Source organism: Bos indicus x Bos taurus, chromosome 19 (genome assembly GCF_003369695.1).
Source record: "Bos indicus x Bos taurus breed Angus x Brahman F1 hybrid chromosome 19, Bos_hybrid_MaternalHap_v2.0, whole genome shotgun sequence".
NCBI classification, from domain to species: Eukaryota; Metazoa; Chordata; class Mammalia; order Artiodactyla; family Bovidae; genus Bos; species Bos indicus x Bos taurus.
In genome coordinates this window covers 38,478,056-38,495,295 of record NC_040094.1, presented here as the reverse complement: position 1 = coordinate 38,495,295, position 17,240 = coordinate 38,478,056, and the positions used below count along the sequence as shown (strand labels likewise).

At 45.3% G+C, this 17,240-nt stretch overlaps 1 protein-coding gene across 3 annotated transcripts in view; it reads left to right on the top strand.

Annotated features, from left to right (window-relative positions):
• The window catches only part of B4GALNT2 (beta-1,4-N-acetyl-galactosaminyltransferase 2), a 75,798-nt gene that overhangs the window by 45,770 nt on the left and 12,788 nt on the right, over positions 1-17,240 (top strand). For all 3 annotated transcript variants that reach the window (XM_027518155.1, XM_027518154.1, XM_027518153.1), the window contains exons 4-6: positions 10,520-10,626; positions 11,773-11,810; positions 16,131-16,311. In XM_027518155.1, coding sequence (XP_027373956.1) covers positions 10,520-10,626; positions 11,773-11,810; positions 16,131-16,311 — 326 coding nt within the window. The remainder of the gene's footprint in view (positions 1-10,519; positions 10,627-11,772; positions 11,811-16,130; positions 16,312-17,240) is intronic.

The following is a 17,240-nucleotide window of genomic DNA, read 5'->3' as shown; positions in this document are numbered from 1 at the left end:
TGTGTCTTTCTCATTGATTGGCTGCCCATCAAATGAGAGTCTGATCTGCCTCGTGGGCAAACCCTGCCAGTCACGTAAACTTCCACTGGTTTGCTGAGTGGTGTGTGCCTCTTCATCTCAAATGGCCTGCTGCCTTCAAACCCTGTGATTGCCAGTTCTCAGTTTTGACTCCTTCCTTTGGATTTTTGTGGGTCAGCTCTGAGTCTCCTGTTGCTGCTTCACAAAAGAGGAGGTGAGAAGCACCAGGAGACACTGATAGGTTTTTAAGAGTTATCTATACATCTAGTTTGTTCTTTTTAATTGCTATACAGCTATGAGTAAGAATGCATTGAATTTTATTAAGCCATTCCCCTATTGAAAGAGACTCTGATTTTTATAAAATATTTATGATTACAATTTCATAATTTATAATATTACATTGCACTTACATTCTTTCCTTCATTTATTAAGATGTGTATAAGGATGTTCATTTCAGACAGTGCTGAAACAAATCTCCTTATATGCATGTCCTATTGTTGACAACTGCAGGTTTCTCCCCCTACCTATAACATCTGAATTGCTCAACCACAGGATATGCTGATTTCTGCTTTTAGTAAATATGGCCAGATTGCCTTCAAGAGGACCTACATTAATTGACACTTTCATGAAGAGTCAGTAAATGTAGTGCCTTATTTATATATATGCTTGCGGGCTAAGTCACTTCAGTCATGTCTGACTCTTTGCGACCCTATGGACTGTAGCCCGCTAGGCACCTCTGTCCATAGGATTCTCTAGGCAAGAATACTGGAGTGGGTTGCCGTGCCGTCCTTCGGGGGAACTTCCCAGCCCGGGGATGGAACCCATGTCTCTTAAGTCTCATGCATTGGCAGGCAGGTTCTTTACCACTAGCGCCACCTGTGACGCCCTGTTTATATATATACCCTCTACCTAATCAACACTCGTTATCAAATTTTAAAACTTCAAGGAAAAGGTGCTGGTTTTTATTTATTCATTTGACTCACCATCTCCATAATGTGCCTGCTCAGTAGTTGCTGCTTTCGAGTTTAATTACCCCACAGCATGGGTTCTTAGTTCCCTGACTAGGGATTGAACCCATATCCTGTGCAGATTCTTAACCACTGGACCATCAGGGAAGTCCTCTTTTTTTTAAATTAATTAATTTATTTATTTAGGGCTGTGCTGGGACTTTGTTGCTTTGTGTGGGGTTTTCTCTAGTTACGGCTAGTGCGGGCTACTCTTTGTTGCAATGCACGGGTGGCTTCTCTTGTTGCGTAGTTGTGGCCTACAGGTTCAGACAGGTTCAGCGGTTGCAGCTCACAGGTTCAGTTGCCCCGCAGCACGTGGAATCTTCCCGGACCAGGGATGGACCTTCTGTTCCCTGTGTTGGTCGGCAGATTCTTATCTACTGCGCCACCAGGGGAGCCTGCCTTGTTGTTTTCTTCAAGTTTCATTTCCGTGACTAATATTGAAGCTGAATGTGTTCCATATATTTACTGGCCATTTGTATTTCTTCTTCTGTTAATTACCTATTTCTGTCTCTTTCACCTTTTAAATTTTGGCTTTTTCATGTTCTCATAAATACTTAAGTAGTCTAATCTTTCTTCCAGGTAATCTTGATGATTTCCATGTTTAAGTGGATCCCTGAAGCCTCCATTTCAACTGTATTACCTTAGTCCCTCAAATAGTCAATATCACTGGGTTGTCCTATATCCTTGACTGAAGGTTGTGTTATGTCCTTGACAAGAAAACCATCTGAAAATTGTCATTGTGTTTGCTCTGAACATATTGAGACATCATCAACTCCGAGATAAAGTTTGTTACATATTTTATTTTTTAGTTCAGTGTCAGGAAGTTTGACCCCATTCAGTTGATCTGCTTTGCCCTTTTGATAATAAATCCAGCACATTGATTGTCAATTACTTTGTACCCTGGCTACCAGGAAATTTAATGTGACTTTAGTATTTCCAAAAAAAAACTGGCTTGACTGATATGACCTAATCATTTTTTTCTTTTTCATTGGTTGTGATTTTTTTTTAATTTTTTAAAAAAACTTATTTATTTTGGCTGTGCTGGGTCTTCGTGGCTGCACGTGGGCTTTCTCTGGTTGTGGAGGGCAGGGGATATGCTCTCTAGTTGCAGCGCACGGGCTTTTCATTGTGGTTTCTCTTGTGAAGCACAGGCTCTAGGCGCGTGGGCTCAGTAGTTGCGGCACAGGGGCTTAGTTCCTCCAAGGCATGTGGGATTTTCCCGGATCAGGGATGGAAAATGTGTCCCCCTGCATTGGCAGGTGGTTTTTTTGGGACCCTGTGGACTGTAGCCAACCAGGCTCCTCTGTTCATGAAGTTCTCCAGGCCTGAGCAGGTTGCCATTTCCTCCTCCGAGGGATCTTCCCGACCCTGGGATCGAAAGGATAAATAAACGTTCTCACTCTGGGTGTTGTTGGAATTTATGCCTGGAACTGCTGTACTTGCCTGGTGGTCATGACAGAAGAAAGTCTTCAGGCAAAGCTGACACCATCAAGGGGTAACTAGCAGGTATTCAACCTAGAAATTTGGCTATCTCACCAGAAGACTAACCAAACTGATCACACGGATCACAGCCTTGCCTAACTCAGTGAAACTATGAGCCATGCCGTGCAGGGTCACCCAAGATGGATGGGTCATGGTGGACAGCTCTGACAAAATGTGGTCCACTGGAGAAGGGAAAGGTAAGCCATTTTAGCATTTGTGCCTTGAGAACCCCATGAACAGTATGAAAAGGCAAAAAGGTATGACACTGAAAGATGAACCCCCTAGGTTGGTAGGTGTCCAATATGCTACTGGAAGAGAGCAGAGAAATAGCTCCAGAAGGAATGAAGAGGCTGAGCCAAAGCAGAAACAGTCCCAATTGTGGATATAACTAGTGGTGAAAGTAAAGTCCAATTGCTATAAAGAACAGTATTGCATAGGAACCTGGAAGGTTAGGTCCATGAATCAAGGTAAACTGGACATGGTCAAACAGGAGATAGCAAGAGTGAACATCGACATTTTAGCAATCAGTGAACTAAAATGGACAGGAATGGGTGAAAATAATTCAGATGACCATTATATCTACTACCGTGGGCAAGAATCCCTTAGAAGAAATGGAGTAGCCCTCATAGTCAACAAAAGAGAAATGTAGTACTTGGTTGCCATCTCAAAAATGAGAGAATGATCTCTGTTTGTTTCCAAGGCAAACCATTCAATATCACAGCAATCCAAGTCTATGCCCCAACCACTAATGCTGAAGAAGCTGAAGTTAAACAGTTCTACGAAGACCTACAAGGCCTTCTAGAATTAACACCCCCCAAAAATGTCCTTTTCATCATAGGGGACTGGAATTTGAAAGTAGGATACCTGGATAACAGGCAAAGTCAACAGATATCTAGAGTAACAGGCAGGTTTGGCCTTGGAGTACAAAATGAACCAGGGCAAAGGCTAACAGAATTGAAGATGTAGCTCAGATCATGAACTCCTTATTACAAAATTCAGACTTCAGTAGAAGAAAGTAGGGAAAACCACTAGACCATTCAGATACGACCTAAATCAAACCCCTTACAATTATGCAGTGGAAGTGGCAGATTCAACGGATTAGATCTCACAGGTGCCTGAAGAACTGTGGATGGAGTTTCACAACACTGTACAGGAGGCAGTGATCAAAACCATCTCCAAGAAAAAAGAAATGCAAAAAGGCAAAATGGTTGTCTGAGGAGGCCTTACAAATAGCTAAGAAAAGATGAGAAGTGAAAGGCAAAGGAGAAAAGAAAAGATACACCCATCTGAATGCACAGTTCTAAAGAATAGCAAGGAGAGATAAGAAAGCCTTCTTAAGTGAACAATGCAAAGAAATAGAGAAAAACAATAGAATGGGAAAGACTAGAGATCTCTTCAAGAAAATTAGAGATACCAAAGGAACATTTCATGCAAAGATGGGCACAATAAAGGACAGAAATGGGTATGGACCTAACAGAAGCAGAAGATATTAAGAAGAGGTGGCAAGAACACACAGAAGAACTGTACAAAAATCTTCATGACCCAGATAACCACGATGGTGTGATCACTCACCTAGAGTCAGACACCTTGGGAGTGTGAAGTCAAGTGGGCCTTAGGAAGCATCACTACAAACAAAGCTAGTGGAGGTGATGGAATTCCAGTTGAGCTATTCAAATCCTAAAAGATGATGCTTTGAAAGTGCTGCACTCAGGGGCCTTGTTCACCGAAACTTGGTCTCCCCATGTCGCTCTCTCTCCCAAATTCTGGCTGAGTCTCCATCTGGAGCGCAGAACCTGCCATGCTTACTAATTATGCCTGGGCTTCTAAGATCTGACCGGGGAGGCCTCAGTGTCTCCTCTCCTTCAGGAGAACAGAAGGACGCCGCAGCCTACAAAGAAGGCCGCAGTACAGTACACAAAAGGCAATGGACCCGACTACCCAACACCAGCCTATGACTGCTTCCGAAACAATGCGGGAGGAAGAAGAATACAAGGTCCTGATGTCCTTGTCCCTCATCACCACTCCAGCTGCAAGCCCTCATCTATAGGATCCCCTGACTCCTCATGGAAGAAGGCACAGTCCTCGAGGCACAAGCCTGTTCTGTTCTGTCTCCCCTCGCCAGTTGAGGATTAAAGCCACCTTTCTATTTCCTCCAAAAAAAAAGAGAAAGTGCTGCACTCAGTATGCCTGCAAATTTGGAAAACTCAGCAGTGGCCACAGGGCTGGAAAAGGTCAGTTTTCATTCCAGTCCCAAAGAAAGGCAATGTCAAAGAATGTTTAAATTACCGTACAACTGCACTCATTTCACATGCTAGCAAAGTAATGTTCAAAATTCTTCAAGCTAGGCTTCAACAGTATGTGAACTGAGAACTAACAGATGTACAAACTGAATTTAGAAAAGGCAGGAGAACCAGACATCAAATTGACAACATCTGTTGGATCATAGATAAAGCAAGAGAATTCCAGAAAAACATCTACTTCTGCTTCATTGAGTATACTAAAGCCTTTGACTGTGTGGATCACAACAAACTGTGGAAAATTCTGAAAGAGATGGGAATACCAGACCATCTTGCCTGCCTCCCAAGAAACTTGTATGCAAGCCAAGAAGCAACAATTAGAACCGGACAAATGGAACAACGGACTGGTTCCAAATTGGGAAAGGAGTATGTCAAGGCTGTATATTACCACCCTTTTTATTTAACTTATAGGCAGAGTACATCATGCAAAATGAAGCACAAGCTGAAATCAAGATTGCTGAGAGAAGTACCAATAACCTCAGATAGGCATATGACACCACCCTAATGGCAGAAAGCCAGGAGGAATTAAAGAGCCTCTTGATGAAGGTGAAAGAGAAGAGAGAAAAAGTTGCTTTAAAACTTAACATTCAAAAAACTAAGATCATGGCATCTAGTCCCATCACTTAATCGCAAATAGATGGGGAAACAATGGAAACAGTGACAGACTTTCTTTTCTTGGGCTCCAAAATCACGGCAGATAGTGACTGCAGCCATTAAATTAAAAGATGCTTGCTCCTTGGTAGAAAAGTTATGACCAACCTAGACAGCATATTAAAAAGCAGAGACATCACTTGGCCAACAAAGGTCTGTTTAGTCAAAGCTATGGTTTTTCCAGCAGTCATGTATGGATGTGAGAGTTGGACTATAAAGAAAGCTGAGCACCAAAGAACTGATGCTTTTAAACTGTGGTGTGGAGAAGACTCTTGAGAGTCCCTTGGACTGCAAGGAGATCCAACCAGTCCATCCTAAAGGAAATCAGTCCTGAATATTCATTGGAAGGACTGATGCTGAAGCTGAAACTCCAATACTTTGGCCACCTGATGCAAAGAGCTGACTCATTGGAAAACACCTTGATGCTGGGAGAGATTGAAGGCAGGAGGAGAAGGGGAGCACAAGATGAGATGGTTAGATCGCATCACCAACTCAGCGGACGTGAGTTTGGGTAAACTCCGGGAGTTGGTGATGGACTGGGAGGCCTGGCGTGCTGTGGTTCATGGGGTCGCAAAGAGTCAGACACAACTGAGTGACTGAAAACAACAACAGCAACAGAAGACCCCTGTCTGCCGATGGTCCTATCTTCACTTCACGAAATACACACCAGGCAACAAAGAAGAAAGGAGCTTGAAAGAGCAGCAGTGTGGGAAAAAAGAAGTAGTAGTCCTATCTACATGTTCCCTCATACCATACAAGGTAAGGGTGTTCCCGTCCTGCGCCTGAGAAGAGAGAGTGTTTCATGTGGACGGTCCCTCTCACTCAGCTCCCTCTGTCCCCTCAATTCTCTCCCCTTTTCCCTCTTGGAGGACACACAGTCCAGTGTATCCCAGCCCCTTCCTGAGAAACTTCAGCCCTGGACAAAGTAAAGGCAGGTTCTGCTCCTTCCAGTCCTGAGGCAGGGAGTGTCAGCACTCCCCCTGTATCCCCTGCACATCCTGTCTGCCCTCATGGACCTTCCCTTCCACAGCGACAGTTCTTTACCTCACACACCTGCACCCTCCCACTGAGACCTGCTCTTCTGTGGAGGCGTGCTGGCCTCCTGGAGCAGGACAAAAACGGGCAGCGGTTGGGAATGAACAGCTCTGGGGGTGGCCCTCAGCTGATGGTGGGTAGGAGTTAGTGGCACCGCACTCCAGTACTCTTGCCTGGAAAATCCCATGGACGCAGGAGCCTGGTAGGCTGCAGTCCATGGGGTCGAGAAGAGTCAGACACGACTGAGCAACTTCACTTTCACTCTTCACTTTCATGCATTGGAGAAGGAAATGGCAACCCACTCCAGTGTTCTTGCCTGGAGAATCCCAGGGATGGGGGAGCCTGGTGGGCTGCCGTCTATGGGGTTGCACAGAGTCGGACATGACTGAAGCGACTTAGCAGCAGCAGCAGGAGTTAGTGGATAAATACCCCAGCTGTCTTATTCGTGGTTAGGAGAACTCTGAGACAGGTTCTGTTCAGGACTGAACCCAACTGCTCGCAGCAGTCCCATGAGCTCATAGTTCACCCTTGTGGGCTTCCTCCCCTCACCCTGCCTCTGCCTACGCTTCTTAGAATTGTCACCCAATAACACTATGTCCTCAAAAGCTGCTCGGCGTCTGCTTCCTGGAGAACTCAAGTTCTTTGTTCTGCTTTATTTATTTTTATTTTATTTTTAATATTTGTATTTATTTATTTGGCTGAGTGGAGTCTTAGTTGCCACGTGTGGGATTCTTTTTTTTTTTTTTTAGTAGCATTCCCTGCTGCTGCTACTGCTGCTGAGTTGCTTCAGTCATGTCCGACTCTGTACGATCCCATAGATGGCAGCCCACCAGGCTCCCCCGTCCCTGGGATTCTCCGAAAAGTGAAGTCGCTCAGTCGTGTCTGACTCTTTGCGACCCCATGGACTGCAGCCTACCAGGCTCCATGGGATTTTCCAGGCAAGAGTACTGGAGAGGGTTGCCATTGCCTTCTCCGACCAGGCATCAAACCCAGACCCCTTGCCTGCATTGGTAATGAGGAGTCTTAGCCACTGGACCACCAGCTAAGTCCCTGTTCTGTTTTTGAAAAAACCCAGACATTTCAGGATGTGGTCAAATAATTGCCAGTAATATTCCCCTCTGTGCAGTCTTTGATGAAATTAGGGTCTTAGAGTGTGGTTTGACAAAGTGAGAAAAAGAAGTGGGTTCCCCAATTTTCTCACACTCTACTAGCTTTTACTGCTAGTTTGGAGTCTCCTGTTCTTTTCTTTTCCTTTTTTTTTTTTTAATTTAAAAGCATTTTAAAAAAGTCAAATAATATGTGTATACTGTTTCAAGGCAAATGATACTAAAAGACCTAATCCTGCTCCCTACTTCCCAGTCCTACTCCTCAGAGGCCACTATCCTCATCTAACATTTCGAGCTGTTTCCTCTGGAATTATCACCATATTTCTAAGTAAAATGCTTATACTGTTAACTCCAAATTTCTCAACATTAGACATTATCCATTTTGCTTGTTATAGTAGATGAACATAGTTCAGTTCTTGATTTCTCCTCTTGTACACTTTCACACTCTGTGTAATTTTTGGTTAATTCAACATTTAATATTTCCATTTTATGACTGAATGACTGTGCCTCCCAGTTAAGCCATATGTTGTTTGTTGTTCAGTCGATAAGTCATGTCAGACTCTTTGTGACCCCGTGGACTGCTCTCCTGTCCTTCACTATCTCCTAGAGTTTGCTTAGATTTGTGTCCGTCGAGTCGGTGATGCTGTCTAACCACCTCATCCTCTGTCATCCCCTTCTCCTCCTGCCTTCAGTCTTTCCCAGCACCAAGGTCTTTTCCAGTGAGTCAGCTCCTCACATCAGATGACCAAAGTATTGGAGCTTCAGCATCAGTCCTTCCAATGAATATTCAGGGTTGATTTCCTTTAGGATGGACTGGTTTGATTTCATCCTTGCAGTCCAAGAGATTCTCAACAGTCTTCTCCAGCACCACAGTTTGAAAGAATCAATTCTTCAGCTCTCAGCCTTCTTTGTGGTTGAACTCTCACATCTGTACATGACTACAGGAAAAAGTGTGTGTGTGTGTGTGTACGCGCGCACGTGTGCGCTTAGTCACTCAGTCATGTCTGACTCTTTGTGACCCCATGGACTGTAGCCCACCCAGCTCCTCTGTCCATGGGGATTCTCTAGGCAAGAATATTGGAGTGAGTTGCCATGCCCTCCTTCAAGGGATTGAATGTTATGCTTTAAGCCAGCTTTTTCACTCTTCTGATCTTTCACCTTCATCAACTCTGTAGTTTCTCTTCACTTTCTGCCTTTATAGTGGTATCATCTGCTTATCGGAGGTTGTTGTACTATAATTACATTTCCTTTCTTACATTTCCTTTTGTATGTAATGCTTCGGTTTGCCTGGAATTAACTGTCTCATTCTTTCATTTGTTTAGTTTTCTTTCTATTTACTACTAATTCTACGACTACTTCCTCCTTTCTTAATCCTATTTGTGGTTGAGAATATTTCTTTTATACCAAAGGTAACATTCTATATGGGTTGCCTTGGTTTCTCAGGAGTCTTCCCTGGTGGCTCAGATGGTAAAGAATCAGCCTGCAATGCAGGAGATCTGGGTTTGATCCTTGCGTTGGGAAGGTCCCCTGGAGAAGGAAATGGGGAACCATTCCAGTGTTCTTGCCTGGAGAATGCCATGGACCGTGGAGCCTAGCTGGCTACAGTCCTTGGGGTTGCAAAGAGTCGGACACAACTGAGGACCTAACACACACACACAGCCCTCTATACAGATGGGTTTCCCTGCTGGCTCAGCGATAAAGAATCCTCATGCAATGCAGGAGACCCGGGTTCTATCCATGGATTGGGAAGATCCCCTGGAGAAGGAAATGGCAGCCCACTCCAGTATTCTTGCTTGGGAAATCCCATGGAGAGAGGAGCCTGGTGGGCTACAGTCCATGAAGTCACAAAGGAGTCAGACATGACTTAGGGGCTAAACAACAACAATATCCTTCTATACGTATACAAGTTTCCCTTACTATCTGAATGTAGACAGTTTCTATGAAATTTTTCATAAAATGAAATGGTGTAAAGCGAAGAAACAATTACCTCTGGACACATCTTGCTAATGGAATGCACAAAATAAATTGAGATAAAGCACAGATGCCAAAGCTACAGTAGCTTGATGCTGAGATGCTGCGTGTAGTTCCCAGGAAAGGAGCCTGGTGGTGCCACTCTTACTGCCTGGGATGCCTGCTGCCTCAGTAATTTTTGTTGTTCAGCCACACAGTCGTGTCCAACTCTTTGCGACCCCATGGACTGCAGCACGCCAGGCCTCCCTGTCCCTCACCATCTCCTGAAGTTTGCCCAAGTTCGTGTTCACTGGATCGGTGATGATGCCTCAGTAAGAGCCGCAGATGCTGAGTGCTGTCGTATTATTATTCTGCCGTTCTTGGTGGCATGTGGAATTTTAGTTCCCCAACTAGGGGTTGAACCTGGACCATCGGCAGTTTGAGAGCGCTAACCAGTGGACCACCAAGGAATTCCCCTTCACCTTTTTTTGTTTTGTTTTGTTTTGGCTGTGCTGGTTCTTCATTGCTACATGGGCTTTTCTCTAGTTGCGGTGAGTGGGGGCTACTCTCTACATGCGGTGCGTGGGGTTCTTATTGCGGTGGCATGGGCTCTAGGGAGTGTGAACTCAGTAGTTGGGGCACATGGGCTTAGTTGCCCTATGGCACGTGGACCAGGTGTTAAATGCGAGTCCCCTGCACTGACAGGCAGATTCTTTACCCCCAGGAAGGTCCTGCTAGTTGTGGTTTTGATTTTGAATGTGCTTTGTTGTAATCTGCTTCAATTCTTTGTAGAGTTAGAGGTTGGCGAGAGGAGCAGGAATAAAGGGGCGAGAGAATGGAGGGCAGATTGGGACCATCTATGAATGATTCCTCCCCATTGGCAGCACAAAGCTCTGGGTACAGATATCACTTTAAGAACTAACCAGGGACAGGTGTCAAGGCAGCTGCTAATGGTTTTGTTTCCCTACAGAGAAGGGCTGCCTCGCCCACCACCCCTGCTGGCTCAGGCCAACCTCCCCTTTGGGTACCCGGTCCACGGAGTGGAGGTGATGCCCCTGCACACAATTCCCATCCCGGGTAGGTACCGCTCCACTCAGAAGACTGAAATAACTTTCTTCTTATTCCTTCTGAAGCGAAAGGTGGGAGCAGAAGGCAACAGTCGTTCATGCTGTGTATCCAGCACAGTGCACAAAGCTTGACATGACTTCATTTAATGTTGGTCTCACTCTTTCCATCACTGGGAATCACCCTTAGTAGCTGTGACCTCCATGGGGATCTGAGATAACATAGAAGAGGACAGAAACCTAGGTGCCTTGAGGAACCTTAGGGTGTAGTGGGCTGCTCGGTGTCCTCCAGCATCAAAGCATGAGCCCGCCTCCACGGAGTGCATAGGAAAAGGATGTCTATGCCAGTTAAAACTCCCTTCCACGACTGGTTTTTACACACTCTTCTAGTTAGTTCAGCGTCACTTCTCTGTGAGGTAAATATTATTTTGCCAACTTCACAGATGAGTTTAGTAAGTTATCTAAGAGCGCATAGGGAGGATATGTTTGAATCAGAGCTTGAATTAGTCATAAGAACAGAGATAGATGCTAAAGTGAAAAACATTTGGGATAAATTGCTAGTGTTTTTGAATAGTCATTTAAAAAGGATTTGCCAATTCGCATAGCTCTTTTTCTTTCATTGTGGATAAATACACATAACATAAAATTTACGATTTTACCCATTTTTAAGTGTCCAGTTCTGTAGCATTAAGCATATTTACATTGTTCTACAACCAGCATCCATCTCTAGAACGTTTCACCCTCCCAACTGAAACTCTGTATCCATGTAACATTAACTCCCTTTTGCCCCTCAGCCCCTGGCAACCACCATTCTATTTTCTGTCTCTGAATTTGACTATTTAGGGGAACTCATATATGGATGATTCATTATTTATCTATTGCTTTCTTCCCTTCAGTACCAGAGATATCTGGAAGGGACTGGATTAATTCACAGCACCCATCCAAAACTGACGGTGGGCAGCAGAGGCTTTAGCACCACCAGAGTTTGAGGAGGACCATGGGACACCATCTGATGGAGCCCTGGGAAGGGGGGGTGGCCAGCAAACACCCTGGGTAGGTGACACTTGAGATGACTCCAGAGGGACATGTAGGAGTCAGACAGGAAGGTGAGGGCATCCTCTCAAATGGTGTTGATTGTCCTTTTCCTTGTGTCCTCCAGGTCTCCAGTTTGAAGGACCAGACGCTCCCATCTATAAGGCAAGAGTCCCCTTCCCAGCTTCCTTTAGCTCTTGGCATTCTGTCCTTGGCTCACTACCTATGCTTGCTCCCCCAGTGGTGGCTGGTCTCAGATTTTGACAGAACCTCTATCCTGATTAAATATCAGACATGAGTCCATGGTGGGGAGTGGGGGAAGGGTACCTATAGAAGTCATGAATTTTCCAGCCATGGGATGGCTGAAGTTCCAGGGAGGACTTCCAAAGAAGTGACCACCAAGGCTCCTGCTGGCTTCAGCTCAAGGGGAAGCTGCTGCCACAACTGGGCTGTGTTGCCTCTGTTTGGATCAGCACCAGCAAGGTGGATGCTCTGGGCCTGTCCTTCTTTCGCTACTTAACACAGCTCCAAATTAAGGTCTCTGCAAGTATGTCTGAGGGGTGGGATGCAAATTGCATTCAGAACCCTAACTGAAAAGGAGTCTGGGAAGTGTAGTTTTAGTTGTCCCAGGCAGAGGCTGGAATGGGCGGTGAGGGAGCTGCTCTGTTCTCCAGAGGACACCTCTGCCCACCTCGCTCCCAAGTACCCTCACCCCCCTCCTCCCTCCCCCACCTTTGTCACTTTCTACTGTTACTTTCTTCATGGCTCTTATCATCCCCGAAGTACTTTATATGTGTCATGATATGCTTATTGCCACTCGTCCCCACTAGAACGCAAGCTTTTTGAAGGCAGGAAGTCAGTCTGCTCTTTTCCCGGGACCTGTAGTTTGGATCTCAGAGTATCTGTTGATTGACTAAAGCATTTTTAGCAGGAATGACATTATCCAGGTTGTTGTTGATCAGTGGCTCAATCATGTCCAACTCTTTGTGACCCCGTGGACCACAGCACACCAGGCTTCCCTGTTCTTCACTATCTCCCAGAGTTTGCACAAACTCATGTCTATTGAGTCGATGGTGCAATCCAACCATCTCTTCCTCTGTCGTCCCCTCCTCCTCCTGCCTTCAATCTTTCCCAGCATCAGGCTCTTTTCCAATGACTTGGCTCTTGGCATCAGGTGGCTAAAGTATTGGAGTGTCATCTTCAGCATCAGTCCTTCCAATGAATATTCAGGACTGATTTCCTTTAGGATTGACTGGTTTTATCTCCTTGCAGTCCAAGGGACTCTCAAGAGTCTTCTCCAACACCACAGTTCAAAAGCATCAATTCTTCAGCATTCATCATTCTTTACAGTCCAACTCTCATATCCATACACGACTATGGAAAAACCATAGCTTTGAAAATACAGACCTTTGTAGGCAAAGTGGTGTCTCTGCCTTTTCATATGCTGTCTAGATCTGTCATAGCTTTTCTTCCAAGGAGCAAGCGTCTTTTAATTTAATGGCTGCAGTCACCATCTGCACTGATTTTGGAGCACAAGAAAATAAAATCTGTCACTGTTTCCATTATTTCCCCCTCTATTTGCCATGAAGGGATGGGATCGGATCCCATGATCTTCATTTTTTGAATGTTGAGTTTTAATCCAGCTTTTTCACTCTCCTCTTTCACTTTCAAGAAGCTCTTTAATTCCTCTTCACTTTCTGCCATTAGGGTGGTGTCATCTGCATATCAGAGGCTGTTGATATTTCTCCTGGCAATCTTGATACCAGCTTGAGCTTCATTCAGCCTGGCATTTCACATAATGTACTCTGCATATAAGTTATCCAAGTTACTTTTCCTAAAGATAACTGGCTGTTGCAGAAGACAAAAAGGCAAGGGAAGAGAATAGCAGTGGGGATGAAGGGAAGTAAATGGATTTTATCTACATGTTGAAGGTGGACCCAAAAGGACTCACTCATTGATTGACTGCAGGTGTCGGGGAAACAGCAGGACAGGAGTGACTTCTGTTGGGGACTTGAACAGCTGAGTGGGTAAAGGTTCTATTCACAAGGCAGGGAAAACCATGGATGGGGTGGAAAACAGGTTTATCGAAAACAATCAATAGATCAAGTTTTGAAGATCGTGAAACTTCCTAGCAGAGCAATCAGCCAGGCAGCTGGATCTCAGAGAGATAGGAGCTAAAGATGTGCATCTTCAAAGCATCAGCATATGAATGGTATTAAAGCCAATGCCTCTAGTGAGAAAGGTTCAGTTCAGTTTTGTTCAGTCGCTCAGTCGTGTCCAACTCTCTGCGACCCCATGGACTGCAGCACGCCAGGCCTCCCTGTCCATCACCAACTCCCAGAGTTTACTCAAACTCATCTCCATTGAGTCAGTGATGCCATCCAAGCATCTCATCCTCTGTCGTCCCCTTTTCCTCCTGCCCTCAATCTTTTCCAGTATCAGGGTCTTTTCAAATGTCAGTTCTTTGCATCAGGTGGCCAAAGAATTGGAGTATCAGTTTCAACATTAGTCCTTCCAATGAACACCCAAGACTGATCTCCTTTAGGATGGACTGGTTGGATCTCCTTGCAGTCCAAGGGACTCTCAAGAGTCTTCTCCAACACCACAGTTCAAAAACATCAATTCTTTGGCACTCAACTTTCTTTATAGCCCACCTCTCACATCCATACATGACTACTGGAAAAACCATAGCCTTGACTAGGTGGACCTTTGTTGACAAAGTAATGCCTCTGCTTTTTAATATGCTATCTAGGTTGATCATAACTTTTCTTCCAAGGAGTAAGCGTCTTTTAATTTCATGGCTGCAATCACCATCTGCAGTGATGTTGGAGCCCCCCCCACAAAAAAAAAAAGTCAGCCACTGTTTCCACTGTTTCCCCATCTATTTCCCATGAAGTGATGGAACCAGATGCCATGATCTTAGTTTTCTGAATGTTGAGCCTTAAGCCAACCTTTTCACTCTCCTCTTTCACTTTCATCAAGAGGCTTTTTAGTTCCTCTTCACTTTCTGCAATAAGGGTGGTGTCATCTGCATATCTGAGGTTATTGATATTTCTCCCAGCAATCTTTTTTTTTAGATTTAATATAAATTTATTTATTTTAATTGGAGGCTAATTACTTTACAATATTGTATTGGTTTTGCCATACAACAACATGAATCCGCCACGGGTGTACATGTATTCCCCTTTCCCAGCAATCTTGATTCCAGCTTATGCTTCCTCCACCCCAGCTTTTCTCATTGATGTACTCTGCATATAAGTTAAATAAGCAGGGTGACAATATACAGCCTTGATGTACTCCTTTTCCTGTTTGGAACCAGTCTGTTGTTCCATGTCTAGTTCTAACTGTTGCTTCCTGACCTGCATACAGGTTTCTGAAGAGGCAGGTCAGGTGGTCTGGTATTCCCATCTCTTTCAGAATTTTCCACAGTTTATTGTGATCCACACAAAGGCTTTGGCATAGTCAATAAAGCAGAAATAGATGTTTTTCTGGAGCTCTCTTGCTTTTTTGATGATCCAGCGGATATTGGCAATTTGATCTCTGGTTCCTCTGCCTTTTCTAAAACCAGCTTGAACATCTGGAAGTTCACGGTTCACGTATTGCTGAAGCCTGGCTTGGAGAATTTTAAGCACTACTTTACTAGTGTGTGAGACGAGTGCAATTGTGCGGTAGTTTGAGCATTCCTTGGCATTGCCTTTCTTTGGCATTGGAATGAAAACTGAACTTTTCCAGTCCTGTGGCCACTGCTGAGTTTTCCAAATTTGCTGGCATACTGAGTGCAGCACTTTCACAGCATCATCTTTTAGGATTTGAAATAGCTCAACTGGAATAAGAAAGGTTAAGAAGGGAAAAGGACTCAGGACCAAGCCCTGAAAAACTCTCTTTGGAGGTCTGATGGATGAGGAGGAATTGGCAAACGGAATTCAAGGAGCCGCCAGCAGGGGTAGGAAGAAGTCTTTAAGGATTGTATCCTGAGCCTTCCCTGGTGGCCCAGTGGTTAAGAATCTGCCTTGCGATACAAGGGACACGGGTTTGATCCCTGGTCTGGGAAGATCCCACATGCCTCGGGGCAGCTAAGCCCTGTGCACCACAACTCCTGAGCCCGTGCTCCACAACAAGAGAAGCCGCTGCAGTGGGAAGCCCACCCGTGGCAAGGAAGAGTAGCCCCCACTTGCTGTACCTGGAGAAAGCCCACACACAGCAACAAAGACCCAGCACAGGCAAAAATAATTACAATAAAAATAAACTAGTAAAAAAAATGGTATCCTGCACGGCAAGAGTTAAGAATATTTCAGAAATTTCCCTTGAACACACCAGGTCTTAGGACTATCTTCCTTACTGAAGCTGAGGCAGTAACTCCTGCAGAGTTACTCTACATTTCAGGGGCACTATCTATCCTCTCATCCTTATGTGCTCTGCCCCCTGCTGGCCATCCTGGGTATATGCTGTTCTTTGCACTTAGTCTTGCTGTCTCATCCACCCTAGGTCACCCTGAAAGCTTCTCTGGGGACACTGAACACCCTCGCTGACACCCCAGACAGTGTGGTGCAGGGCCGAGGCCAGAAGCAGCTGACCATTTTGACCAGTAGCCGGAAGGTTTTGAATTTCATCCTCCAGCACGTGACATACACCAGCACAGAGTACCAGCACCACAGGGTGGATGTGGGTGAGAGCCTCTCCTTGGATGACAAAATGCTTAGGGACCCAGAAAAACACCACCAGCCCTCGAAGTCTTCCTCCTTCCAGAAGCCTGCCTCCCTAGCTCCTATTTCTAACTCTAAACACTGAACTTTCCAATTACTGTCTTCAGTAATATCCCCCCACTGCCATTGACCCCACAGGACAGGCAAATGGCCGCTCATCTCTCCATGAAGGCAGATCATTCGTGCTGTGTGCCCAGCTCTGTTCCTCACTCTTGGCAGCGAGCAGAGCTGAAGATTTCAGCTGCAGTAGAGAGGGTGCAGTCTGTGCCCCAGTGTCTTGTCCTGGGCACTCACCAGAAAGTAGGGTGTGAGGAAACCTGCAGTTGGGAGGGCAGTAGCTTTGTCTTCCTCCTCCCATCCCAGCCCCAGAATTCCTTAGTGTCTGCTGACACTAAGGGCAGCCCCAATTTCTTTCTGGATGAATTAAAGGCACTCTTTCCCATTTTGAGCAGCTCCACAGGATGCATTCCCAGGACACCCACCCACACACAGAATGAACTGTGGGACAGATTTCCCATGAACACAAACTAGGGAGAGAGTTCCCTCCACCTTCAGGTGTTCAAATGTTTATCACAGAATGACCCTGAGAGGTCAAATGAGGCAGGTTGAGTTTTCCTGGTTTTGTAGATGGTGAAGGAGATGAATGATTTACCCAAGGTATTTCAGATGATAAATAACAAAGTCAAACTTAACCCACCCCTCTGATGCCAAGCCCACTTCACCCTACAGAGCCACATGGGGAAGAAATGTGAGTTTCAGAGGCAGTCAGTGGGTTGCCCCAGGGACACAGCAAGTCAGGAGCTCAAATGCCATAGACTCCACGCTGTCCTCAATCTCCTTCCACCAATCTCTCATTCCCCCATCTCGTTGGCTTCCTGGGCAGCATGGGGAG